At 41.2% G+C, this 27,746-nt stretch overlaps 1 protein-coding gene across 2 annotated transcripts in view; it reads left to right on the top strand.

The window, feature by feature from the left end:
• Nucleotides 1-3,020: 3,020 nt before the first annotated feature.
• PCSK2 (proprotein convertase subtilisin/kexin type 2) overlaps nt 3,021-27,746 on the top strand; it is a 106,685-nt gene continuing 81,959 nt past the window's right edge. For both annotated transcript variants that reach the window (XM_054290606.1, XM_054290605.1), the window contains exons 1-2: nt 3,021-3,398; nt 22,951-23,055. In XM_054290606.1, coding sequence (XP_054146581.1) covers nt 3,219-3,398; nt 22,951-23,055 — 285 coding nt within the window. In that variant the 5' untranslated portion in view covers nt 3,021-3,218. The remainder of the gene's footprint in view (nt 3,399-22,950; nt 23,056-27,746) is intronic.

Here is a 27,746-nt window from a genome sequence, read left to right as displayed (position 1 = left end):
CATAATGACTTTTTATTTAAATTGCTGCTTTTGCTGGAGTTTTCTCGTCTTGGTGTTTAGATTTTACTTTTTAAATCGGCCTTTCCTAAACTAATCCTTCAAAAAAAAGCCTTATTTTTTAACATCACACAGACAAAGCCATCAAAGCTTGTCATTATAAGGTTTACAAGCTATAGACAGTGGGTGCTCGCTTGTTGACAATGTCCCTTTAATGGCACCAGCTTGCAGAGCAGTACTGACAGGTGGCAGTTGGGGCTGTCAGAATATGCACAGAGAATGATTCAGTCACACCCCTCACCCAGACCTGTGCTATGATCTTCATTTCTGAATGTATGCAGGATCTTGCCTTGCTGGTAAGAGGGAGCGAGGAGGGCTGCTCCATTGCCTTTGTTATTGGTGTTCCTCTTTCTATGAACTGGCACCAAAATAAAAAGAGGTGTGTCAACCCAGGGAAGACCTCTGGGAAAAGAAAAACCTATATACAGGAATTCAAATCAGACAAAATGCCTTTCTCCTACTTTTATTTTCCTTTTGTTTCTGATACCAAGGAACAGCTGTGGATGGAAACCAGCAGGGCCTCCGCTAGCTGTCAAGTGAGCACCAATAGGTATAACTGATCCAGGAGCTTAAAGGCCCCAAGTTACCTGGAAATGCTTTAATACTGTTATGAATAAGAAGCTTGACTAGGCCAATATTCAAGCAGCAATCAATTTCTTATTTGATATGGTAAAGTATGAGCAATACAGCGCTGCGTACAGTGGGGGAAGTTTTCCCTCCAACTGCACACCGATAATTGATGGTTACAGGTATTTATAGGGGTACTCATCAGTTTTTTTTTCAGCAGTTTCTATTTCCAATCTTTTACTCATCAGCAATTTTTATTCCAAATTATTACATCACAATTCTATACACTATTGTGATTTTAATTTCTCAGGATGTATCTCAAAGGAGTATCCCCAGATGGTGACGATCCAGTTTCCGAAAGAAGAAAGACGACTCTCATCTGGTGGGGTCCAGCTCCCCAGATGTGTGTCCACCTTTTAATTGCAGAGACTATAAATCTCATAACAGTGATGTCCAGCTTCCCTTTGGTCAAAACCATAAACCCTTGAGGTGATGTTCATCTTCCTTTCTCAAGCTGTTTTTCTCTGCTTCAATAAGGCGTGAGATAAGCATATTTCCTTTATATATATTCCAAAGCAATAGTTTCAAGGATACAAGTAATATTCTAAAATTATTCTTCAAAAGGTTATTATTGCAGAACTCTTTAAGGATTAAATGCAGGCAAAAAGCAACATCTTTAACACTTTAATTCCAATGCTCCTAAATCAACTAGGGTTAATTTGCACACAACAGATAGGTTCAAAGGCCTTTTTCCATGCTTTATTCTCCTCAGTTATTATTAGAATTCACAGCTCTCCCATTGTTGGTATCCACACATTTCGCATTCACAACTACACACATCGCCTGTTTGTACCTGACACGAAACACAACTTTGTATTTCACAATACTGGAAACATATTGTAAGGAGAGGCATTGCTGACTATTAAGGAAAACAAACAACTTGGTTTAAAGAAATAATATATAAAGTTGTTCTTAGTAACTGCCTCTTCTTTGATCAAGCATCTAAAAGATGAATTCTACCAACACTAATACTAATCTCTTTATGAGACTGCAAAGTTGTTTTCCTTCTCGACTGTGCCATTTCTCATGGTTTACCTTTCCTTCATGTTTGATTTTTTTTCAACATCAGTCATTCATTTACAACACTTCTGTTTATGTAACTGGGCTTTGGATTAGGCTTCAAGTTGTCATTTCCTTTCTGTTTGAATAGGGATTTCTTTTATCCAGAGGAAGGAAATCAGTAATTTGTCATGACAAACCAATTCTCATTTGGATTCACAATGATGCAGTCAGCTCTTCTGTTGTTTTGTAAAGCATTTTAGGATAATGGAAGAAGAGCGTTGTTTCTGATTTTTGATGTTTTCCTTTGTTTTCCTTGATTTATTTAACATCTGTACTCCAATTGACCATTTGCAGGACAGATTACAGTAAAGCTATAATTTTGTTTGTTTTAAAGAAGATTGTGCTTTCTGTGTCCCAAGTATTTCCCAGGGGATCATTCAGGGACCCATCCATCAAAGGATTGACCTTTGGTATGACAAATTAACAGATGTATCTGCGGGAAAAAGCTAAACTATACTTTGCCATAAACTTGCATAATCTGTACTTTTCCTTTCCAATCATAGCAGATGGCAGATTACTTACAGAACTGAGCTCCCATTCTTTTTAGGTGCTGCTACCTCTGCAATCCCACCCGTGCACGGAACATTCTCAATGCTTGTCTGTCTCAGCACAGGAAAGGTCCAGGTACTTTCCTGCCAGTCATCGCCTGAAAAATGTTTGGGGATTGCTCAGGGAGCCTGGACACCTTTGTGTTCTTGAGCATCCTGGCAGTATAGACTGGGAGTCAGTGAGAAGTCCTCAGCCTGGGCCTAAGGTTTTCCCCTGGCATTGCACTATCACTGCTTAACTACCTCCCTGTCCCTTTGCTTTTGTAAAAAAAGGGCTACAGGACAGGTTGCAGAGGGCCCTGTGAGCAGCTGGTGCAGGGTTCTGGCTAGAATGGTAGGTCTGGGGTAACTCCAGATATTTTGTGTTCCTGGGTCGAAGAGAGAAGCTGGGCGCCAGTCCCGGCGGGTGAGGGTCTTGCCAAAGTCTTTCGTTCTCCAGTCCCTACAGCCACGCGCGTATAGGCTCCAGGTTCGGAGCCTCCCCTCGGCGACCTTCCCGCTCAGCAGGAACAGCTGGTGAAGTCCAGGCTCGGCTGGAGCTAGGAGGGGGCTAGCGTGCGCCGCGCGGGTGCAGTCGAGGGGCGCGGCTTTGCAGGGGCAGGACTGTGGAAGGTGGGAGTGAAGCGTGGGTGGGGTGCTGGGAAGGCGTGCCGAGCGTTCCGGGAGCCGTGAGCTGGGAGGGAAGGGGGGCCGAGGCGATCCTCCCCTCCATGATTGGCAGCGCGGCTGATGCTGCCCCTCGGCCGCCGTGGATCACGCATCCACACCACCCGACCGGCTCTCTTCGGGCTGCTCTCCTCTTGCCTCTGCTGCGCTCATTTGTTTTAATTTTTTTTTCGTCCTCCTCCCCTCCCATCTTTTGGGCGCTTCCTCTCTCGCCCGCCCGCCCGGCGGGCTACCTCCGCGGGCGCGCAGCGCGGGGCCATGCCTCCGGGGCCGCCGCTGCTTCGGGGCTCCCTCCTCCTCCTCTTTCTCCTGCACTTCCTCGGCCCTCCGGCCAGTGGTGCCGTCTACAGCAACCATTTCTTGGTGGAGCTGCACGACGGGGGCCAGGCGGAGGCCGAGCGGGTAGCGGCGGAGCACGGCTTCGGTGGGGTGCGGAAGGTAAGCCCCCTGCGCAGGGTCGGAGCTCTTGTGGTGCCCTTCACGTTGGGCTCAGGGCATGCAGTGTCGTGCCGTGGGCATGCCGGCTGCGCAGGGGTGGCCCTGGCGCGGTTCTGGCCGCCCCTCACCTGCGGGAAGGGATTCCTGCTTATCGAGAGGCTTTGAGGAATAGCGGTGCCAAGAGCAATTGCAAGTGCTCTTCGACATTGGCCCAGCAGGGTGATTATCTTGGAGGGAGAGCGGAGTTTCCCACATGGTGACTCCGTGCCTTTTGACTTACTTCGTAAGCATCCTGCCATGGAGAAGCTCCCATCCTGCGGGGCTGGGGCTGCCACCTGGGGCTTCCCGAGCGCCCCTGGAAGGGCTCGGAGCACCTACGGGAAAAGGAAAGACTCATCTCCATGGAGAAGCCTGCACACAATTTGAATAGAAGATTTCATAGGGGTTTTGACGCTCAGTTTTTGATGCTGGTGGGCTTCTTTATACTACTGTTATTCTCCTAGAGAAATAGGATGACCCCATGATAAGTGTGAATGTTTTTCACTAAAAATGTAAGTTGGGAAACTTCAGTTGCCATTGGACGTTGTTTTTGCTCATGAGGTTCTAGGAAATCAAGTGTAGCCAGAATGACAGGCCCCCTTCTTGCTCCTAGAGCATCCACCTCTGCTAGAAATCTCTTCCATTCAAGTAATAATTAGACCTCTAAATATTTTAGGGTACAGTAAGACCTTGTGTGAAAACAGGGAGAGGCTGGTAGAGTGCCCTGGTCGTTATAATTCTTGGCACACTTGCTTAGAGGGATGCGAAAGGAAAGCGTGCTGTGAGTATTGCTGCTGCTTGTTTGGTTTTTTTATTTTCCTGGCAGTTACACAATGACAGACTGGTCCTACGTCCAAGGAAATGAATGATAATACCACCCTGAACTTGAATGAGTGAAATAGCTTTAAGCCTTGATTTAAAAATTAAAATTAAAAAAACATACCAAGTGAGACTCCCTCCCTCAGGTTGCCTCGTTTCAATTCCAGTGGGAGCTTGTTAGAGAAATGAGGACAAGATTATTGTTGCTGTGACCACAGCTAATTCCTGCTCTGAAAAGATGCTTTTGTTTTAGGCACACAGACTTGTGATAGTGACAGCTGCTGATCCATTTGGGAAAGGATTCATTGTGTGCATTAGGTTTTGTTATGTGAGATTAAGATAGCTTTTTGGTTAACAGTTTTCCTTTTCTAGTCTCTTCTTGATTATGCTCCCTTCATCCTCTCCTGGGGTTATCTGACTGATAAGGCCCTATGAGGGTATTTATTAGCCCATAGAAGGGTATGTTCCTGCCTAGATCAATTTGTTATGACTTTTGCTCGATGTTTTCAAATGATCCTGTGGTCCAAGTGGGGAAGAGACAGGAAGAGAAAGAGGATTTTGTAGGATGGAGAAATGCAGCTTCTGGACTGTTCGAATCCTCTCCCCTCTACCATGCTTGTCCCCAGGATACCTCAGCCCCATTAGGAGACATACAGCTTCTACATGGAATTGAGCCTTGTAGCTCACGTGAGCTGGAGGGAAGTCCCTTGAGTGTGCAAGAGGAGAGAGAGAGTACCTGTTTTCCAGGACTCACTATGGGGACGCTGTGGACACGGGTGTCTCTAGGAATGAAGCCCAGCAAAGCCATAGTGTGGTGTGTGTGTGTGCTCATGGCGTGGGGCAGCAGGTGATTGCAGTGGGTCCTGTACTCAGCACATACTATCTGAAGTTTTCTGGTTATACTATGCCAATCCCTGAAAAACCAGTGAGCTTACCACCCCTCCTCCCCAGCTGTAAGAGGAAATAGCACTCTGCTTTATGCAAGGCAGTAATTTTAGGGAGGGGGAAAAGTTGGTAGGGTTTGGGTGTGTTGGAGGATAATCCGTGAGAGGTTGATAGCAATCTCTATTCTTAACAGGGTTTGGGTGGTGATAATTGGCTGCCAGTAGAAGCATGTATCATTTATGCCAGTGGCTCTTCAGTTCTCTTCAGCTGAGGAATCTCCTCTCTGCTTTGCTATTGTCAGGCTTGTCTAGCAGTCTACAGTCTGCAGACAGCTTTCATGGTGATATTGACAGTGCAGGAAGTTGAACGTGGCCACGTAGAGAAGTGCAGAGCTGTTAGTGGGAAGCTCTCGAGGGAAACTACTATGTGTAGATATGCTGTCTAATGAAATTTTCAAAAAATACCAGCACACCCCCCCACTCCCAAATTACATCACAAAGAAAAGTGGTCTTTTAGCCACTTCAATGACACATGCTGTTAGGATGATATATTGAGTTACTTACTTAAAACAAATCCAGTTAACTTTGCCCATATTGGAGAGGAGCCATGGTCTGAAAATAATCACCTTTGTTTCAGTGCAGTGTAGGAACACAAGAGCAGATTCTTCTTTTTTAATGTATGTGAATTTAAGTTGCATGTGAGAAAGATTCCTTTTGTGCCTTTAGGGTATCACAGATCTCTTTTAACATGATTTTATGGGAGCTGGTTTTTAAATTATGTATTTTTAGTGCATTTTTTCCCCCAATAACAAGGAATCTCTGAGCAAGTGCATACTACGTTTACTTAACAGCAGATTTCTGTAGAAATACATGAGAAAGCATTGCCTTTACGATTAATATTATGGACTGCATGATGCGCTTTCTAATTGATTCTTTGGCCATGCTCCCTACCATCATTTTGAAACCCCTACAAGATGTCAGGTAGGCTAAATGTGCTTTAAATTCATGCTTGGTAAGTTGATTGAGAAGGGCTTGGTACTTAGATAAACAGGTGCTTTTGTTTAGGTCTAGGGTCCTAACGTGTTAAAAAGAGTAGTCAGTTTTTCTTTAATCTTCCCTGAATTAATCCTGAATACAGATGTCTTTCTAATGCTGGTTGCGCTCTTTGATTCTTATTTTAATATTGGCAATTTTTCAGTCCATTTTTACCTGCTAAAATTGATTCTGTGTATTTCTGGTGAAACAGATACTGTGATAAAACATACTCTTTCTTAAAATGGTTAGTCTTACCATCTCTGAGCATTCAGGAATTGTGAGAATGCCCCCCTAATATTGTAAGAACTGCAAAAAGAACAAGTTTTTGGTTTTGATTGATTCCCCCCCATTTGATATATTTGCCTGTTGGCGTGGTTGTCACCAGAATACGTTTCTTAATGCAGGCTGAAAAAAGCTGCTTTCTGATCTTGGCTTGCAATTTTCAATTAATTTCTAGCAAGGAGAGGTGGAAGATGCATTTAGAAAGGTCTTCTCTTTGGAGATCAGAGTTTAGGCATCTCTTTCCATTTCATCAACAACAGCGAGACTGAGAGAGTCCACAAAATGCCAACATAACTAAAAGGCTAAATATTTTACATTGGCGTTTTAACAGGGTTTTAAACAGCTAGTGGCCCCAGATTTTAAAATAAGAACCAAACATGGATTTGAAAACGTGGAGAATTTTATGTTTATGTTGCCTAAAGCTGTTCTATTTTTACCTTGTATCACCTGATTCCTTATCCCTCTAAATCTTGCAAAACTCAGTCTTACCTGTCACAGCTGTGACTGCTTTGCTTGCTGTTTTTTGCTTAGGAGGCTGCTGGTTGAGGACCAGGCTTTGTGGAACCAACCAGTAATTTCTTGATTAAACGCTGCGAGCGTTCAGGTTTTCTTGTTTTGCTTTTTTTTCTCTTTTTTCTTTACCTTGCATAAATACAGACTTATCAAAAGCAAAACTTAACAGATAAAGAAGCTCTATTTCTTACTGCAGCACAACCCACTTCCCTGCATTTAGGCAGGGAGCCTGTGAGGTGGGAGTTGATGTGGTGTAGAAGGCAGACCAAGAGGCAGAATAATGAGTTAACAGCCTTGAGAGCACTTTGCTGGGATTTCTGTCCGAGATCCTGAACATTTCATCCTGGGATGCACATACTAAAACCTTAAAATGTCCTCCTGTGCAGATCAACCTCTAAATGTGGAAAATAGATATTTGCTTCTTATTTTTTTTTTTTAATACTTTAATATTTTGTGTTTTGCCTTCAATGCGTAACCAGCTCCAGGAGCAACCACTAGCTAACCTGGAACAAACAAAAAAAAATTCCTGTTACTTAAATGTAATCAATTATGCGCATGAAAGCTGTAAATTATCACGAAGATCTGTAAATCACAGACTCAAGCACATCCCTAACCCAGTTTCTGTAAAGCTCCTTCTCTACCAGAGACTCAGACTGTTTGCTGGTGGTGAGTGTTCTCTTTGAACTATGAAATAACTATCTTGTCAGATTTTACACTTGTTTGAGTGTAAAACAATAGGGTTAGTCTCCCCTACTGTAGATCCCCACTGTAACTGCTTCATTACTGTTTTGAATATGTGCTGTAGTTTTTTCTTAGCAAAACGTGCAGATTAAACCTTACCTTTACAGATTTTTGGGTTTTTTTTCCTGAACTACAGCTCAATAAACAGAGTTATGGAATTCTCTCAGTTTATAAAGCTGCCTGCATTTTTAATTTTATTTATTCCATATTGTTTGGACCCATTTGCAAAACAGAACATGTGGTAGAGACCCAGGAACTGCATCACAAGTGCAGTTCTTTTTACACTTTTTTTTGATGCTGCAGCCCAGTGGGGCAATGTGCAATTATTGGTTTTCATTTACAATATATTTAGTTTTGCCAGTGTCAAGGAAAAAACCTGTAGGAAGTGGACAGCATTCCCTGAATGCTGTGATCCCAGCATACCGGAACATGTTGTGTACTAATCGATCTCCTGCCATCTAGCCCAGAGTGCTGGGCATGCTTGGCATTTGTTTATTAGCAGGCAAATGGTCCCAGAGACTGGGTCTGCTGCTTGTCTCCTTCAGAAAAGGACAGAGGTGTTTGAATTTTTGTTATCTTTTTGGAAATCCAACTGTTGTGTGAAGGTGAAAGATAGCCTTCTATCTTCTTCACATAACATGCCAGATGACAAGATATAAGTGTTGGGGAGGATGAAACAAGAAAGCCTTTTAAATATGACTGCCTGGCAAAAGATTTTGAGAATATAGAAACTATAAGCGAGATTGAAATGAAAGCAACCTTTGAGATACCTTAGTTGTGACCAGTTGAATGTAATCCCCCCTGGAGGAAACAATTCCCTTTGCAAGCAGGCAGGCCTAAGAGTCAGAGCAGGCCTTGCAGCTTGGCAGATGGGGCCCAAAGAATAAGATTTAGGGTTTAACACGTAAACATAGTATGGTAATGTAGTGATTCTTATAAGTTGTGTGGAAATGTTATAAGATATGCATGCTGTAGTAGATTGGTTAATGAGAATCTGCATATTCAGCACTAAAGATGATTTATTGTGTTGTAACAGGAGCTTCGCTCTTTTTTCGCTCTTTTTTGGTGCTTTCTTATCTCTCTTCTCCCTTATCTCTTTGCTCGATCTCGCGCTCCTCTTCGCGCCCTTTTCTTTCTTTGTCTCTTTGTCTTCCCTCTGCACTTCTTCACCCCCTCCTTTCTACAAGCTCTCCGCTCTTAAACCTTTGCCGTTGACTCTCTTACACTTTAAGCCTCTCTTCTCTCGGCCCTGCTCCGGCCCTGCACCCACGCTCTTTGTAAGTTATACGACTTAGCTTCAAAGAGATCTCATCTCCGTCCGTCCCTACCGTGCGTGCCCCCCGTCACACCTACAATAAGACCCTGCCAACTTCTACTGCTGTAACTATACTGATGTGGTTAAAGTGGGGAAACAAAGCCAATTGCACTGCTGTTGCTATCAGTGTAGGAGAACAATATTAGCAGAAATTTAATTTCCACTGGAGCTTTTAACAAGAAAACCGTGTTGATTTCAAACAAACAAACAAACAAAGAAAACTAAGCAAAAGCAACATCAACAGAAGAGCTTCTTGACTCCCTGGAATATCTATGCTGGTAATAGTTACTACTTAGTGCAGCTAAATAGAAGTTTGCATATGACCCTTAACCTCATCCATCAATGGAGTTGTTAAATTAAAATTGAGTTTTAAAATTGAAACTCAAGTTTCAAAGGCTTGTAATCAAGCAGTTGCAAAGTAGTTGCCAAAGCCAAAGTAGGTAGAGTTTATCTGGTAGATAGTTTCCATTAGTAAGTTCTGAGAAATGTCCATGCTCACAGAATATTCTGTGAACTGGAAATCAAGCCAAATTGTTAAAATTAATGATAAATTATGCCAGTTCTTACTAAAATATTATAGCTGAGAAACCCTTTTGTGCAGGTCCAGTCCACAGAATGGGTGGGTAGTTTCTGTGTGAGCGGTAGTAGCAAATTCAGTGCTGTTAATAGATGTAAAATTTACCTTTGTCCTGCAATGTTATTCCAGTCATCAGAAACCCTGTTCTTCTTTTTTTTTCTTTCAACTTTTTCAGATAATTAAATGGGTCAGGTCTCTACAGGATGCTGCTGCATGGCGGCTATAAATATTGCAGTGAGCAGCTCAACACTTCCATCCATCCATAGCCTCTGGTGGGAGGAAGCTGAACTGCTAGAGTATTTGTCAAAGTCTAGTGTATTGCTCTTGTAAACCAAGGCAAACTCTGCATTTAACTCTCAGGAGTTCATTGAAAAGGCAAACCCTGTGCTACTGAAATGGAGATTTAATTTCAGCTCAGCAGGCTCAGGCCGTGTTTTGTGACAGAAAGCAGCATCCCAGAGAGAGCTGCATTTGGTGTGTACTGCATGAAGTTCTGAGTGGCCATGATGCAGAGTTTATCAAGCAGTGTGAAATACAATTTGGTCATAGATTTATGACAGTAGCTCAGCAGTGTAACTCAGCTGCGCTGGCTCTGTTCGGCAAGTAGCAGGAGCTTGGACTTAAAAAAGAAATTACGAGCTTGGCCACTCTCTCCATTTATACACTGTGATATAAATAAATAAATTGGGTAGTAATAGCTCTTTCACAAGGAGTGAACTGGGACATTGTCCTATATTACCTACCTTCTTAAACAAGACTTCTGTGGAAATGTTACATTCTTAACTACTTTGTCCACAGAAAGCAAATGGTAATATTGACCTCAGTGTTTACATCAAACCAGTTGGCACATGTATCCCAGATACTCATGACTGAACTACATTATTTGCTTACGAGATGAATAAGATGGCAATATGTCAGAGCAGTTTTATCCAAAGAATCAACCTATGAAAACCTGAAACACAGCAAATATATATTTAAATATTATTATTATTATTATGTAGAGAAATTTGCTGTTTCAGATGATTGTTGGATACAAAACTAGAGCCAAAGAGGTAAGTCTTCCTTGTATGCATAGTAAAAGAGGTGGAATACAGCCTTCCCTTTCCTGATGACAAAGGATCCTTCTTTCTACCTACTCATTTTTTATGAAAAGCCAGTGAAAGGGAGGAGTGTGATTCTGAAATTTGCTCTGTGGGTGAGTACTGCCTCTGTCACCTACTGTGCAACACCAAGGGCAGCAAAAGCTTCTTTTTAAGGCTTTTAGCTGCAGCCAAATATGGTGAATTAGCTATAACCATGACAGTTGGATTCCCATCAGTCCCATAGGGACTTTATGCTTCCCTGTATCAATTAATTTTAGAACGGTATTTCAGTTGAACTTAGCTGTTTAGATGTTACTTAGAGCCATTTGTAAAGTGGAACTGGCAGTTCAGAATTTGAGTGAAGTATTCAAAATCAGAACTGGAACACATTTACACATTTGGAAGAATTGGCTGCTAACATTGATGGAATGGTGGTTGTAGATGATGACATCATCATCTTGACAGCATTTCCACCTTTTAATTTTTATATTGCCATTTAAACCCCTAAACTTCACAGGCAAATGTACTTTTCATCTCTTAACTGTAAAACCATTCAATTTCTCCTACAATTAAGATATAGTTCAGAATAGAACCATGTCACGAAAGCTAGTGGATATTTTCCTTTCTTTTGATGAAGATTAAAATAGTGTGATTCTGTAAAATCCCTTTCCCCCCTTCTATCTGAACGGTTATTATTCATGTAAAATATATTATACCTTGCTAGAGAAACCAGTTTTTCAAGCTCTAAGGATGAAAAATTTTCCTTTCCTACATTTTTCTTGCTTGACTAATGTCATAGGAGCAAGATAACATACAAGCACATACTGGACTGAAAACAATTTCTGCCAGCAATAGACTTCCATCATTTATTAATTGGCAGTAAAAGATTTAATTCACAGATGCTTGAAAGGTCAGTGAGGGAGGCCCTGGGAGGAAGGGTAAGGGGTGGTGTTGAGTGTTGCTGTTTGCTTTCCTTTCTCATCATTATTGCTAGGTATAAGTCATCCTTTTTTTCTTCTGTCTACCACAGAGCTCTTGATCCCATTCAGAGCAGCTGCTCCTTGTTGTGAAGTGACCATTATGCTTTTTTGTCAAGAGTCAACAGGAACTCTCTCCAGGTTGTGGTGGTGTGAGTAAAGGATTTGCCTCTGACCTGATCTTGTAGTAGTGAGGCTAGTGTCTATGACTTCCTCGTAGCAGAATCAAGAAACTTTACAAAAATAAGGAAAACAGCAGTGTTCCAAAATGTTTTCTTTTCTTGGCTCTGCTGAAAATGTTTTTCTTGAGGCTTCCTTCCCCTGCTTTTCTCAAGCATACTACCTTATGTTAAAAAAAAAAAAAGAGAAACAGTGTGACCCTCCTGTCCTTCTGTCCTTTAATGTTGCAGTTTTGTTTCTAACCCGTGGACTTCTCTCCCATGAAGCATATATTTTTGTGAAGGATCTGACTGCTTCTCTGGCAACTGGAAGACTTTTTCAGTGTGGTGTAATAACAGAAACCTCTTTGTGAAGCACTTGCTGTCTATTGGCTCTTCCTTGGCAGCCTAGCATTAAACAGACACGAAGTAGAAAGGAAAGAGTAAAAGTTTTGAATTGCAAGAGTGGTCAGATCTTGTTAAAGTGTCAGTAAGAGCTAGCATCTTTGCATTAACGTAATTCACAGAATCCATGCCTTCTTGAATAACTCTTATCAGTAACCAACTAATTTTGCTCTGAGTTCTTCTTATCCGTCTACTTCATTCAAGCTTAAGTTCCTAACTCTGCTTTTAGATGCTGCATGAGCTAAGCACTTGCACAAATGTTTATGTAGCCACTTGGTTACATGAATGTAGACTTAAAAATAATGCTCAAATGCCTTACTGGAAATCAGGATCTTAGTGTTTAGCAACGTCTTTCCCCTTCTTCATCGGTGAAGTTTAAGTACTGGCATTTTGTATCTGGGGCATGCTGCATCTGAATGTTGTTTTTTAAATAGCAAACTTTAGCTCATGGCTTTTATCTCTGTGTTTCTGAAGCTGATGTGACACCAGGCTCCTGTGTGACAATAGTAGTCAGCCTGCTTGGTTGCATGCTTAAAAGGAGAGATGGGTTGGCTGTAAATCAGGAGTGAGGCAAAGTGGCCTTTTATAAGCAGTGCTAATTGCTTCAGCAATATTGATCTATCTCAGAGGCATACCATAGCCATTTAAATTTGCAGACTCTAACTGAATCAAAATGTTTTTTATGAATTTTTTCTAAGGAAGATCTACTGATAGGAAGAAGAGATTTCTGCTCAATATTGCTTAAATATATTACAACCTTTAACAAATATTTGTTGTTAAAGAGGTGCCTGATTTCTCACAGATATATTACATGTGTAGATATACCCATTAATATATGTTTGCAATGGCACTTGGCATTTTACATTTAAGAGTTCCATATCACAGTCTGAAATGCTGTGCAAACATTAATTAAGTGAATCTTATCAATAAATAAAATAACTAAACTAGTACTTATAGGCATATGCCATTTTACATAGGAGGCAACTGAAACAAGAATGTTACTGCTCTAATTGCCTAAGATTCTCCTAATATAAGAAGATACTGAAACTCGTGTCATTGGAAATTTAGTTCTGCTTCTGCCCTAGAGCAGAGTTGCTACCATGTTAAGCAAGAGCAGAGAGGGAAATAGCAAAGGAAATGGTCATGGATTGAATGATCTTGGAGAGAAGGTCGTTTGAGGTGTGTAAACTTACACACAATATTAGCCTCTTGAGAGATGCTTTGAAAACACAGCAGAACATCAAAAAAGTGACAGGATACCTTGAGGTATGGCTCCAAGCAGGAGACAGGTACTTAGAGCCAAAATTTTATTCATCTTTGTTAATAAAATATAGAACTGGCAAAGCCACTTCTGGATTACCATCCTTTTTCCTCCCTTTATTCTTACAGCATGACTGCCTCAGACTAAATGAGTTATGGCTAATTAACTGGGTCAAGTACTGACTAATTGTCTCTAAAGAATGTCTGGAGTCTGATTTCTGTTTGTCTTCTCATTTTTGTTTGTTTAGGTTTGGGGCGTTGTGTGTTTGTTTATTCTATTTTGTTGTGTTCCTTTGTTATTGTTTTGTTTTGTTTTTATTGGGTGGAAGTGTTTTTGTTTTGTTTTAATGGGGTGGTAAAATTCTCCCAGTTTGTGTAAAAAAAATTATGTGTAACACATACTTGCTTTAAGAAAATTTGATTGATTCACCTTCTCATGAATCTTATTTACTTAATTATTCTAAATTATGTGTGTGTTTAGCTGATCTTTGTGTGGTTGTAATGGAATTGTGTAGCTGAATGATTGGAGAGGTTTCCTCCTTTTCCCAGTGGTCGTTTGTTGCTGCTAAAAATGACAACACAGTTGGTAGATGCTCCCAGTGACTTTTTTGGTGCTGAACTCCAGAATTTTTTCTGGTTCCCAGGGCTTGACTGAGGTGCTCTTCTTGCTCACACACCCACAGCCACCCCATTTATGCACGAGGATATAATGATGATTGTTCAGCCTTTATTTCAGCCTGTCAGCCAAACAAAAATAATCACCTACTCCTGGTAATGACAATCTGGATTAACTCAGACAGTCCAATTTGAAGTCTAGTGTATAAGCAACATTCTCCTCAAAATCTGGGAGGTATCCTGCTTTCCACAGGGCATGTGGTAGACTTGATAATGGTGTTTACAGTCACTGGGGAGTAACAGATAAAACTCTATAAACTGCACAGATCCATTCCTATACATTAGAATAGCCATTTTTAAAGTGTCAAATGACTTCTTCAGTTCACTGATAAAACTATCAGCAAATCCAGAGTATTGTCACTGATGACTTGATGTGCTTGCAGGACGGAGCTCTTCAGTGACAAACCTAACAATGATACAGATCAGTAAAACCGTACACCTGTGTGATTCATTCAATTGCAGATCAAATTCCTAGTATCACAAACTGTAACCAAACCTATGGAGCAGTGTTTTGTAAGTGCTTGGAAGCACTGGGTGGGGTAATCGAACAACAAAAGTGATGAGAAAATGACAGTAGCCATTGAACATCAGAGTTGATCTACCTGAACAGCAGTGCTTCTCTTACAGACTTCAGAGTGGAAGAGCTCCTGGGGTTCAGCTCTGCTTGTATTCTAACATGGCCACCTCAGAGAAGTGAGATGGATCATGCTTTGAAAGGGCCTCTTTTTTTTTTTTTTTTTTTTTTGCCATTAATTGTGCGGGGCATTCAGATGAATTCCATGCGGACAGATTTGACATGTAATTGTAAACGCAGTCCACAACCGGTTAAGTTTCTTCCATTTACTTGTATTTTATTAAACACCTTATGTCCAGCTATTGAGGAGACTGTTTAACCTTGTTCTTGCTGCATGCAAGAGGGATTAGACAAAAGGTTTTGTTTTATCCTTTTGAATAAAATAAAATCATAATGTACATATTCTACAAATTCTTTGGACATCACTTTTGACTTTACACTGTTTCTAGAGGAGAAAATATTTTGCTGTGGAGATGAGGAAACCTTTGAGAAACCATTGGAAATGACTTCTGCTGGCTTGAGAGGATGTAATAGAACTTTCTAAACAGTGTTGCTGTGTTCTTACAGAATACCCACTATTCTAAATAACACTAGCAGGTGGCCTTGTTATCATGTGTGTTAAAATATTACCATTGAATTTTGTATCTGTCTAGTTAGTCTTGGTCCCTTCTTACTCCCACCACCAGTTGCTGATTCCTTTAAAAGATGGTTGGATATTTATATGAAACAGAGCTGAAAACACATGAAAATGTCTAAGACAAGCATTTATGAATTAATTTGTAAGAGAAATTTTCACTTTGTGTTACTAAATTGATTTCACAAGGATGATCTTATGATGTTTTCATATGAAATGTACCTTCTGGGAGTGCTGAAGCTATGGCTATAACACCTCCACCTGCCAGATTTGCCAAGAGAAGCAGATTAGACTTTGGTGGAGGCAGCTGGCTAGGACACAGGTACAAGGAGAACTGAGGTGGAAGATTGAATCATAGCACTCGCACCTGGGCCTGACTGTGCCAGTCCTTGGGGCTCTTTGGAGCTTGTGCAGAACTCTGGTTACAATGGAAATCCTTATTTTGTGCCTTCAGCACAATTATAGCACACAAATGAGCAAGTGTGAATCCTTGCCTGGGGCCATGGGGACGCAGTAGACTGGATTTTATGTTGGGTGATCTCTGGTGCAGCTTTAGTCCTCTGTGCTATTTCACATTTCTCTACCAATGTTTGAATTAATCCTTTCATGTCTGTGCTTTGTTCGGTGTCATTTCGGTGCCTGAGGCCGCCTGTGTTTCTAGCTGGCTCTTCTCTTACATGGCCCTTATCCTTAAGGTGAGTGAGTGTTTTTGACTTCAGACTTAGCTCCCATTTAAAGGTAAAATGATTTCTAATGCTAATTGGGGCGAGCGAAAATTAGAGCAAGAGAGTTTAAAAATGATTATTGAATATTTATAAGCATCCTCAGTGCTTGGTGAAACTGGGATGAAAAGGTTTCAAAAAGATTTCTAATTTCTGCTATGAGGTACTTTGTTGTGCTTCACTTACAATGGTAACTGAAGGTGTGAGGCCTGTGGGGCCCGCTAAGGCTCCAAATACATTTATTTGTACTGGGTTTAGGTCATATTTTCTGTTGGTGTAATTACTGAGCAGTAAGGGGATGAAGGAGCTCACCTATGCCAGTTTATGGTTCCTTTCAAAGTCAGGAGGGATAAGCTTGGGCTGTGCTTGGACTCTATGGGGAGAAATGTTTTGTGTAATACTTCTTTAAAAAAAGAAAAATATTAAATTATTATTTGGGGGATGGGTATATATTTTTTTCCTTTAGCACCACTGTTTGAACTCTCACATCCATGGCCACATATTCATACTAAGGCAGGCAAGGAGCTCTGAGGAGGGTCTGTGTCAGCCTGGCTGAGTGAGTGCTTTCTGTGAATGGCATTCACTGACAGATCCATTTATGCTGATTTCAGTGACCAAAGAAGGTGATAACTTGCTATAAATTGCCCTTCTTGTATTTATAAATGATTTTGCTCAAAAGAAAGTTGTTGCAGACTATTGTCCCCACTAGTAATTTGGGAGAGGAACCTTAACAAAAGATTAAAGGAAACTGATTTTAGAATATTACAGTATTGGGGAGAAATCATTGGAAATTATGCACATAAGTTAGCAGAGTGCTGCTGGTATTCTGCATTAGTGTGAAAGGCAGTATGGGAAGGCTGGGCAGAGGTAGTTCCCATTAAAATAAGAGGGGGCAATCCAGGTTGTTCCTAAGCTTTTTGTGGGCACCGTAATGTATGTAGAGCTCTGTAGTGAGCCAGTAGAATGCAATATTAAAGACAAGGAGCCAGTAAAATTTTGTATTAAAGATAAGCCTTGGAACCAATGTTCATCTTTTTTTGTATTCTATATGACCTCTTAAAACTAGTGACAGACAGTGAATGCTGGACCTATCCCTGAGAGCCAGATAAAATATTGATGCCACTGGCAGCTTAATTCGACTTGAGAATTTTCTTAAAAATTTATTGCTGCTTCATAATACCTTTGCTAGCTGGGCTTTTCTGGTCAGGAGATGCTGATGCTTGTTTTCTGTGTTAGCTCTGCTCAAGGTGGTCTCACTTGCTGCAGTTTTAGAATGAGGAACAGTATCTGATTTTTGTGGCTTTTCTGTGGCTTTTCTTTAAACTTCTCCACTGCTTTGCAGCTGATACTGATTTTCTTTGCTTTGTGGCAGGGAAAACTGCAACTGGTGTCACTGTGCATATTGTTCAAGGCAAGACTAAGAAAGAAGAGCAGTTTGATTTTGTCAGGTAGACAAGATGGGATGGGAGCCATCAGCTCTGGGGTACTGTCTCTATGTGCTGCCCCAACCTAGATCATCCTAGGTGTCTCTGAGATACAGGCTACTTTATACCTGATTTTTCCTTCTGAGAGCAGTTGAGGGCTCAGCAGTGGGCTGTCTTTTTCTCCCTTTTAGTACCAGGGAATGGCATCTCTCAGGAGCAATGCTTGGGCCTGGCAGGGAAGAATTGTAGCTGCATGTTTACAGCACATCTTCCCAGCAGTGGCATCTAGGGCAGCACAGAGTCACTCCCTTTTCTTTCTGGGGAAAGACTTGTAAGGAGAAGAGTGCAAAATGGCTGAGAACCATGAATTTAACTTACTCATTTTTATTTCAGTAATAATTACACCTCAACCTCTGTGATTCAGCAGTAGCCTGAGGACAGCTAAGAAACCTCAGATGTATTAGTGCTAAAACTGTGGACAGTTTGAAACTTGTCCTTCTTCTTTCTGTACCAAATGGTGTATCTTGGAAGTCTTCATAGAATCATGGATTGTTAAGGATGGAAAAGACTCTAAGATCATCAAGTCTATTTTGATTTCAGTTAAGCCTCTTCCACTGAAAGAGTTTTTCTTTGCTGCATTTAGTTGATCACTGAATTTTTAAAAGTTATTTTCTGGTCCACATCCTTCAGGAAGAGGGTTAAAGACATTTCATTTTTGCTCCAGAAAGTGTTATTAATAACCACAAGGAGGCTGCAAATATAAAGAAAAGAAGGAGACAGGTGGATATAAAATGTTTTGCTCTGTTTGTTGTTTTGTATTTGTGATTCTGGTTTTGCTCATATGCATTTTCCACCAGTACTGTTATACAAATATTGCAAGTAATGAAGTGCTTGTAATTCCTGAGATTCTGGCAGTTGTGCCTTGTAATGGACAATATTTATACATCAAGGCAATAACTAGGCCTATTTCTAAATAATCCTCCTCACTTGAATGTTAAAGTACTTTCCAGTAATTAGTTATCTTACTTAATTGCTAATTTTTTTTGAGGGCAGGAAGCATTGCTTTTGTCTTACAAAAAGGACCTGAACCACGAGGCTGAGTGCATTATTGTTCCATGGTACATGCTGAGCCTGCTGCTGCCAGAATAGCAATTTTACTCCATAACAATTCCAGCTTTACAGCTACAACATTACAGAGCAGATACTGTTGATGACACTTCAAAGTCTTTATGTACAGGAGATCTGTTTTAATTTCATTTCAGTATTTGCACTGTTTATTTGTGTTATATAGCACTATTTGCTCTTTGGCAAATCAAAAGACATTTACTGGAGTAGATGATAATGGGAATGTAAATCCTCCTGTGAGCTGCCTGTGTCCTCCATTTGGTTGGGACCAATAAGTTACTGGCCTGGTAGTAGGAGTCCCTCAGAATTGGAAGTTTCAATCATTCCTTGTATTCACAGATCTTAGTGGAAAATCCTCTTCAAAGATTGACATTTTAGGCCCTTTCCCTGGTGTCTGATTTCTCCCAAATGTATGTTCATTGATTTCAAGGATTTACTGCAGGGTTTAGATTCTTCCTGAAAATTGCTTGGTTTCTGCTATTAATTATTCACAATCACCAGTGCTGGATCACAATCCTTCAGGTATTGCCTTACTGAGCTGCCTTCCTAGGTGTCTCCCTCTGGGTTTAATTGATCTGGTGTGAAAAACCATGTGAATTGTAAAATATCCAAGTACCTCAAAGATTACTGGAATAACTGTGGAAAGAGTGGAATAATCTTAGTCAATCTTATTACTTTGTCCATAAATCTAGTCATTGTTGTACTAATTGTAGTTGCTTATGGTCAAACTTGAATACACCAGCTTTAAAAGGTTACTATATGCAATATTACTTCGTGCTAAGAAGTATTAGAGACTAACCTTATACGGAAAATAAACAGCAAATATCTGTTATCAGAATTGCTTAGTCTAATCCTTAAAGGAAGAACATCAAGATCAATATTTGACTGGATTTGATTTTAATGGTAGATACTAAAATGAAAGGAAGAAAAGTAGCTTGATTTAATGGAGAGAATTAGAAGACTAATTGGGCCACAGACAGCAAAGGATGGTATTCAAGCTGTAACTTGTAATCTGCCTATTTTGATTGTTTTTGCCCTACATGTTTTTGAGGCATTGAGTAATGTATTAAGTGTGGGGGAAGGGGCCTTTTCCTGGAGAGCCAGAACTATTACCAAACTTTGGATTATGTAAATGCCTGATCAACCAGTTGGTAAAAATGTCAGATACAAGTTTAAGTGTAAATCTGCTTTTTAAAACAGTTACCTAAACCCAGACAGAATTTGAACTTTCATAGCTGTCATGGTTTAGGCCTGACACAGAGCCAGTGTCCCCATGAGAATACCCTCTCCCAGGTGAAATGTGACCAGGAATAAGCAAAGTAGGCTCCAGCTTAGAAATAAAGAAAACTTAATTAACTAAACTACAAGAAAAGAAAAAAAAACACAAGGAAAATGAAAACCTTACAAAAGCACTTTCCTCCTCCTCCCCACCAAATTTCCTAACGCAATACATTCTCCCAAATCACCAACTCTCAGTCTGGCACCACTCTTTAGAATACTCAATCTTCAGTTCATCAAGAGGAGAGGAGTCCTTCTTGCACCATAGGCTTCCCCTGGAAACACTGTTGAAACCTCAGGTGTTTCCATGTCACTCATAGCACCGCCCGGAAAGTCCTTTTGCCATCGTGACATCTTCCTTGCATGCCCAGTGCTCTCATCACTGTGCATGGACCAGAGCTGCTTTTAGGGTTGTCTTTTAAGGATGCCTTGTCTCACTCCAAAAAAAAGGCACAGTCTCTCCTTCGGGACATCTGTCCCTCCCAAATTTTTGCACCCCCTGGGGCCGAGGGGTACCAAACTGAACCCTCCTGGTTCTGAGGCACTGCCTCCCCCTAAATGCAGTCTCTGTGTCACAGGAAAAAAAGAAATGGTTCCGTCTATGGCCACACAAGAAAAGTCCAGCCAAAAGGCCACTCCATCATCTCTCCCCCCACTCAAGAGTCTCTGCACTTCCCTCGTGGCCCATCCCCTCTTATCTCTTATCTCTCTTCTCATTCAGCTTCAGGAGGATCAGCATTTTTGCAAGGTCCCAATCATGTAAGGAAAGGGTTAAAAATTTCAGTCTTTGCCTGTCCCAGAGCTCCGGCACTCCCACGCTGCTCTGGCCGGGCACCTTCTCCTCCTGGGCCGGCTGCTATCACATTCTGTCGCCGGCTCTCCCTCTCTCTCTCCTGGCGTGGCGGGGTGGCTGCCCGATGTCTCTTGGTGCTCTTCCACCCTTCCATCCTCAAGGGCCTCCTCATCCCCCACCTCTGTCAAGGCCCAGGCCTACTGCAGGGCTGCCCCTCCCCTGCCCAGCAGCAGCAGCTGAACGGGGAAGGGAGATCCGACCTCTTTGCCTTGAAGTCCCAAGAGAAACTCCCAGGGACGAAGCTCTGGTGTTAACCCCTGTGAGGTCTCAGAGGTGTGTCCAAACCCCACTGGCCATATCAGGTGCCAATATCAAAATCTGAGCACCCATTGGTTTGACCACAGCATCCCAGAATTCCACTTCCTGGTCAAACCAGCACAATAGCTCTGACTCTGAGGATGTGTACAAAGTGCAGGAGACTTTGGTGGCCTTTACTGTGAGCTTTCATAGTCTTCTTTCTCCTTTTATCTCATCTGTTGTATTTTTCACAAGTGTGTGGAGCTGAAGCTAAATACTCTGATTATTCACCTAGAAAAGCTTTCCAGTCAGCCATGCAGATCAGCTCCAGGGAACCATAATGATTTTGATGAAATCTCCTTAACTTTTCATAAACACTTTAAAAGAGGTCTTTTTTATCAGAACAGAATGCTTTGATTTTTTAAAAAAGTTACTTCATGCTTATATATCATACAGAATGGAATTTTAACATGAAAATTAAATGCTTTCATTTCACTGACAGTAAAGGTTTCAATTAACACAAAGAAGTACTTTGAAGAAAAAGAAAATCCAAACTTGCCTACTCATTTTTGGAATTACCAGATTTTAGACTTTTAGAATTCACCATCTTCTATTTCCACACTGCTTTCCATGTATAGTAAATTATGTTTGTGGAAGTGTACCAGATATAGTGATAGATTGACTGAAACAGAAGGTAATTTCATAGAAGGTAATTTATATTTATGCACTGTATATATGTGTATACAGGAACAGAATCTGTTTTATGGCAGCATGATGCCGCTACCTGTATTCAGCCCAGGTTTTCTCAACATTTTTTCTATCTAGACGTCATCCTTGGTATTTCAGTAAAGAACTTTGATCTCCTGCTAAGATGTTTATGTTATCATGAAGTACAGATAATAAAAAGGAAAGGAACAGGCTGTCATAGCTGTTCTAGAATATCTCTTTTAGAAAGGTATTTTACAGGCAGGGTAGTCAAACCTTTGAAGTTGAAGTATTCATAGCATTAATGTGTAACTTCCTAACCATTTTTTTCCAGCTTTTACAAGGACTAGCTTAGTTTAAAAATGTGCAGTTAGTTGCTTAGATTTAAATGTTCAACTAGAATGTACCTAATAAGTTCAAATGGGGAAAGAACTCATCACTTGAGATTCAAGTGGAGCTTCCTAATTAACTGCTGGAAATGCAATGTGTTCTCCTAACACTATGTCTTTTAGCCTTCTAAAAGCTAAATGTCTGTGAGCCTTCCAGTCGCTCTCTGCCAGTCCTGAGAAGAGAAGTGCATTTAATGATGGGAAACCCTCCAGAGGTGTTTGCTTGCTCCTTAAATGTCTTGGACATTAAAGGTGCAGAACACTGTTCCCCCCTGAGCACTGAGCTGTCTGTTTTCCTAATATGCTTTGTGTGTTCCATTTCAGGGTGCTCAGAAGAAACTCCAAGTATCATATTTTTCTGAAAGTGAAAAACTCTTTGCTTTCTGCCTTCCATCTTATGGTGTCAATTTGAGTATGTTACAGCAGCTCAGCAAAGCATTTATATAAGGCTCTCTTGGTGAGAGATGCTCTCTGGAGTTTCAAATCTTTTGCAATTAATTTTGTTCTTTTATTCTGGCTTTTTCAGGAAATAAGAAATGCTTCCTCTTGTGATCTGGGGTGTCTATCAGAAATATTGACACTGTTGACCTTAATGTAAGGTGGAAAGAGTACCAAGTGCATCCAAATGAAGTTATGCACTGCAAACCTGTAGCAAACAACTTTAATGCTGCTGGGTGCACTTCTCAAAAATAACTTAAAAGTGGCATTCTGAAGAGTGATTTGGGCTCTTTGGTATTACTCTTCACAAGTCTTGTAGATTCCTGAATCACTTCACAGGTAAAAGTTTTCTTGTCATTCTTATTAACAGCCAATAGCTCCATTATTTTTTTTTCCTCTCTTCTTCCTCAGCTCCCTTTTTTAGAATCTGGATACTTTTTTTATCACAATGGTCTTGCTAAAGCCAAGAGAAGACGCAGCCTTCAACACAAAATTCGTCTGGAAAAGGACTCCAGGGTAAGTGTTTTTTCTTTGTTACACAGACCATTTTTTTATGTGATCAGGGTGATGATCAGATCTATGGCTATGATTATGGGTTTTTTTCCCCAATGCTTGTTTTAAGCTTGCTGGCTTCTGTATGCAAACACTTCCCAAATAGCCTCAGCTTTTTTTTTTATTTCACTATTAGAAGTAGTCATACGTTCTCTGAGATGTGTCCTCTCTCCAGTAAGACTCAGTGATGGCCATAGTCTCCAGGACATCCCTGTGCACTCTGTAATGTGGGGAGAAGACATCTGAGGTACATCTCCTGGTTGTCCTCTCCACGAATTCTGCTACCCGTGGGTTATTCAGCTCTGAATACCTTGTGGTATGGTATGAATGGTGGCACTTTCATAGCAACTGCCTTAGATTCCTTGCTTCTCAGGGAATAGTATAATACCAGTTACTAGGAGAGTGTAAGCTGTCAAACTTGAGTAGTTCTTTTAGAGGCTCTTGCTTGCAGTCTGTGAACAGTCTGCTTAGTTTTCAGAAGCATAAACCTCTCAGACAGGAAAAGGCGGTCCCTTTTGCAGAAAGCTATGAGCTGGCACTGACAAATTCTTTTTCCTTATATGCACTGGTTTGATACTGGGCTGAAGTTGGACCAGGTAGCACAAAAACTATATTTACTGCCCAAAGAAAGTAGGTCGGCCTAAGGAATGATATCATGACAGCAAACAGATTATTTTTTAATCCTTCATTAAGATGTCAATTCACTGCACTGTGAAGAGTGGTGAAGAGTGTGAAACAATTTTATTCCAGACAGAATGTGATTGCCAGATTTGTGTTACTGGAACACCTGTGACAATGAAACACTTGAGAAGAAGAGGAAAATAGGTAAAATAAGATCATAATTGTTGTGATGCTACAGCAAGAAAGATCTGATGAATTCCCAGCTTAACTTACCTGCTTCTACAGAAATTTCAAGTGATTCCAGGTCCAATTAGGTTGCCCATGGCTGGTCACTTCTGTAGTTGAGAGCCATGTGAGGGAACCAGACAGGTTCCAGGTGCTGCCTGCTCCATTGCTCTATCCCAGGATGCTGATAGTTGGGTGCTCTAGGGTACCTCTTCCTGGTCCCCTTCTCTAAAGAGAAAGATACAGATGAGGGATTACAAGGCAGAGACGTGTCAAACCTGCCTTGAACAGAAATTCACAGGCTTCCATTGTTTGGTTTACTAAGTAGAGATCAGAAAGTAAATCACTGTGGAAAATCTACAATACTAAAGCAAATGTCCTGAGATGTTTGCTGTCCCTGAACCACCCAATATTGTAAAGTCACTTATGAGAAAATGCATGAGAAAATTTAAGAGAAAAAGCACACAAGTCAGAGCATTGGCAAGTAGTGGCTGGGTACAGTCACTGTGCAGAGTCATTCCATATGCTCTTTGGAAATAAATATTTCTGTAAGTCTCTGAAAATTTTACAAATACCTATGATATTTGTAGGAAACCACCAGTTCTCACTGCAGCCTAATGTCTGAGCACTCCTGTACTAATTCCAGACTGGCTCTTGCATTGAAACCTCTAGACTAAGTGTCCGCACTTCTGTTAAGAGCAGCTTAAGTGAATCAGCCTTCTCGTTCAGAGATGGTCCCTTTTGTAGTTATCTGATACTTGCAATTTCTATACTTGCAGTTGGCTTCTGTCACATGCTGTGAAATCTCATTTCTCCTGATAATCTCCACCTCATTGTGCTACTGCATGTCAGTGGCTCCCTCCTTTGATTTCAGGGAATAAAGCTGTGTTTAAATAACTGAGAATATCTGCAATATGAGGAAAAGGATGAGCCTGGGTGAATTCTGACTTCGTGGTTTGCACTGGAAAATGGAAGGGGGATGAAGCAATGTTTCATCTCCATGTGTAAAATGACATTTTCTCATCTAGCCTGTCCTGTTGAATAGTCCTTGAGCTCTTATGATACCATATAGGTCAGTTACTTTATGTAATACAGTTTGAGAGCAATTAAAAAAATTAGTCTTGTCTTCCTCCTTCTTTTCTATGTGAAGCCATAAAAATTCCTGTCAAATTTGTCTATAAATGGAAACATGAGTTGTGTTGACAGTATTTAATTTCAAACTCTAAAAGCAATTTCTAAATGTAATGGCAGCTTTCTAGACCGTTTACAATCAATTTTACTTAGCAACAAATGTCAGCACTGTCATGGTCAATATGTTAATGTGTGAAGCCAAGAATAAAATGTTCCTGTTTTCAGGCTAGCCAGGAAGAAACTACCACCAAAGGCTAGAAAAATCATTCAGGAACCGTTATGGTAAATGCTGCTGCAAAAAGTTGCTTGGCCCTACCCAAATGTGAGAAAGTGGACTGCACTTATTCTGTATACTTCTCACTTTTAAGGAGGTTACAATGCCCAGCTAATTTTAGTTACTAGCTGGAAAACAGCACAGATGTTTACTCAATTAATTAATGTTTTTTTAATCAGGGAAGTCCCTTGAGGATCCATGTCAGCTTTTCAGGAGTCTAAGACAGATGTCGCAGCACTATGCAGACAGGTTACTGCATCATTTCCATGATCTGCATGTCTTTCAAAATGCTCAAAAATGCTTTGTTGTGTAAAATTTACTGTATGTTTGAACCAAAATCTTTTGGAGCTATGCTACAAACATTACAGCAGTTGTGTGATAAACATCACTGCAGTCAAGGAGGTGGAAATGGAATGTTACTGAATTTCTAGAAGTCCAGCAAGAACTATTCTTTGCTTTGGAGAACCCTCTCAAATACAATGGTTTTAACATTATTTAATAGATTCATATTGCTGAAGCCTGGAGCAGTACTGGCAGTGGATGAAGGTACATGTAGTGTTGTCACATAGTGTGTTGTCCTATTGAACTGTTCAAGAAAAAAGTGCAGGTGCATGAGGCTTTTTGCTGTCAGTACTGTCCTTTCAGGGATCCTTACCGTCAAGGTGGCAAATTCCACAGTGAACTGAACTGAACTGCTTCAAATGGAAGCTCTTTTGTTTAAATTACATTATTTGAGGTATGGAGAACCTTCCAGGAGAGCTTTGCTTTGACTTTTTTGCATCATTTGTAAATTTCTGTGGTTTCCAGGTGCACTTCTATTTTGTTATTTTAGCTTACATACCTTTGGTGCCAAATGAATTCCAGGGAGGGGAGGGATTCCCTTTACTATTTTTAGATCTTTAAACTGGAATTCTAAATGAGCTAAGGCATTGCAGCAACATCTCCAGCATTCTTCATGTGAAATTGCAATTTCATGTGCATTTATTTGTTTATTCCTTTAGCAGAAGTGTCTCAGACCAAAAGGTCAGCTATTAGGCTTTTTTGTCCTTGGAAGACTTCATTTAAGGGGCTGCTCTACTTTTCCCTGGAGCTGCAGACAGGAAAGTAGCCCTTGCCGTGATCCATGGACACAGACAGCTGGGAGGAGGTGACAGCAAGGATAAAGGCCCTCGGTGGAAAACCTGTGAGGAGCCAGAGTAGTATGGGACCAGGCATCAGTGTGAATGTGAAGAGAGAATAAATGGGAGAGGCTGGAACAAAAGCCCAGAGTCAGTGAGATGGTTGAGTGATCTGGGAGTGGAGGAGTCCATGAGCTGAGTGGGACATGGAGGAGCATGTACTGGCTGGAGAGACTGGAAACAAGGTATCCACACTGACGTCAAAATCTGTAGCTTCGTAAGTTCAGGTCACAACACAGCCTCAGAGCAAGGGGACCTTTAGAGAGTCTTCCCTGTGAGTAAGGGGAAATACCAGCTTCTGTAAGACCAAACTTTGCTTTTAATAGTGAGGGCTAGGGGTATGTTTATCAATGTGATTGCCCTGGAAAGGTGAGTCAGAAATATGGAGATACTTCATATTGCCTTGTTTGTTAGTACAGTAGAGACAGGGTGGGAAATTGAGTCTTCTCTTGCTCCACCACAGTTAAAGGAAAACACAGCCATGGGATTTGATTCTGTAGCGGCTGATGATGCCATGTGCATGCCGGTTCACTCTGTCATTCCCCTTCCCAGCGGGACAAGGAATAGAAAACATAATGAAGGGCTTATGTATTGGGATATGGATTGGGAGAGATCATTCATCAAACATCATGGGCAATACAGGCTGTAGATAGAGATATGAGTTGAATTTATTACACTAACCAAATCAGAGCAGGATTATGAACCCTTAAGAACACCTTCCCCTCACCCCTCCCTTCTTCCCAGCTCTACCTCCTCCTCCAGCAGTGTAAAGAGACAGGGAAAGGGGTTATGATCAATTTCATTGACCATAACCCGATTCCTTTGAATCACCTGTGGTTTCTTTGGTTGCTCAGGGGGGAATTGTTTCTCCATGCCACTTTAGGAGCCTTCCCACAGGAGACAGTTCTCCACAAACTTCCAGCCTGAGTCCATCTCATAAGCAGCTGCTGAAAACTGCTGCAGTGTGAGTCCATCCCATGGGCAGCAGTCCTCCCAAATCACTGCAGAGTAGGGTCACTCTTGCATGGGGTGCAGTCCCTCAAGGACAGGCTGCTCTAGCGTGGTCTCCTCTCTCCATGGGCCTACTCACTAGGTCACAGCCTCTTCTCAGGTACCCTCAGCTCCTCCACGGGCTGCAGGTGGATCTCTGCATCCCCGTGGATCTCCATGGGCTGCAGGGCACAGCTGCCTCACCATGGACTGAACCACAGGCTGCAGAGGAATCC

Source organism: Melozone crissalis, unplaced genomic scaffold, assembly GCF_028551555.1.
Source record: "Melozone crissalis strain CALT ecotype California unplaced genomic scaffold, PUWL_Pcris_2 ptg000081l_1, whole genome shotgun sequence".
NCBI classification, from domain to species: Eukaryota; Metazoa; Chordata; class Aves; order Passeriformes; family Passerellidae; genus Melozone; species Melozone crissalis.
Note: the sequence above shows the minus strand (reverse complement) of the source record. Positions and strands in the feature narration are given on the sequence as shown.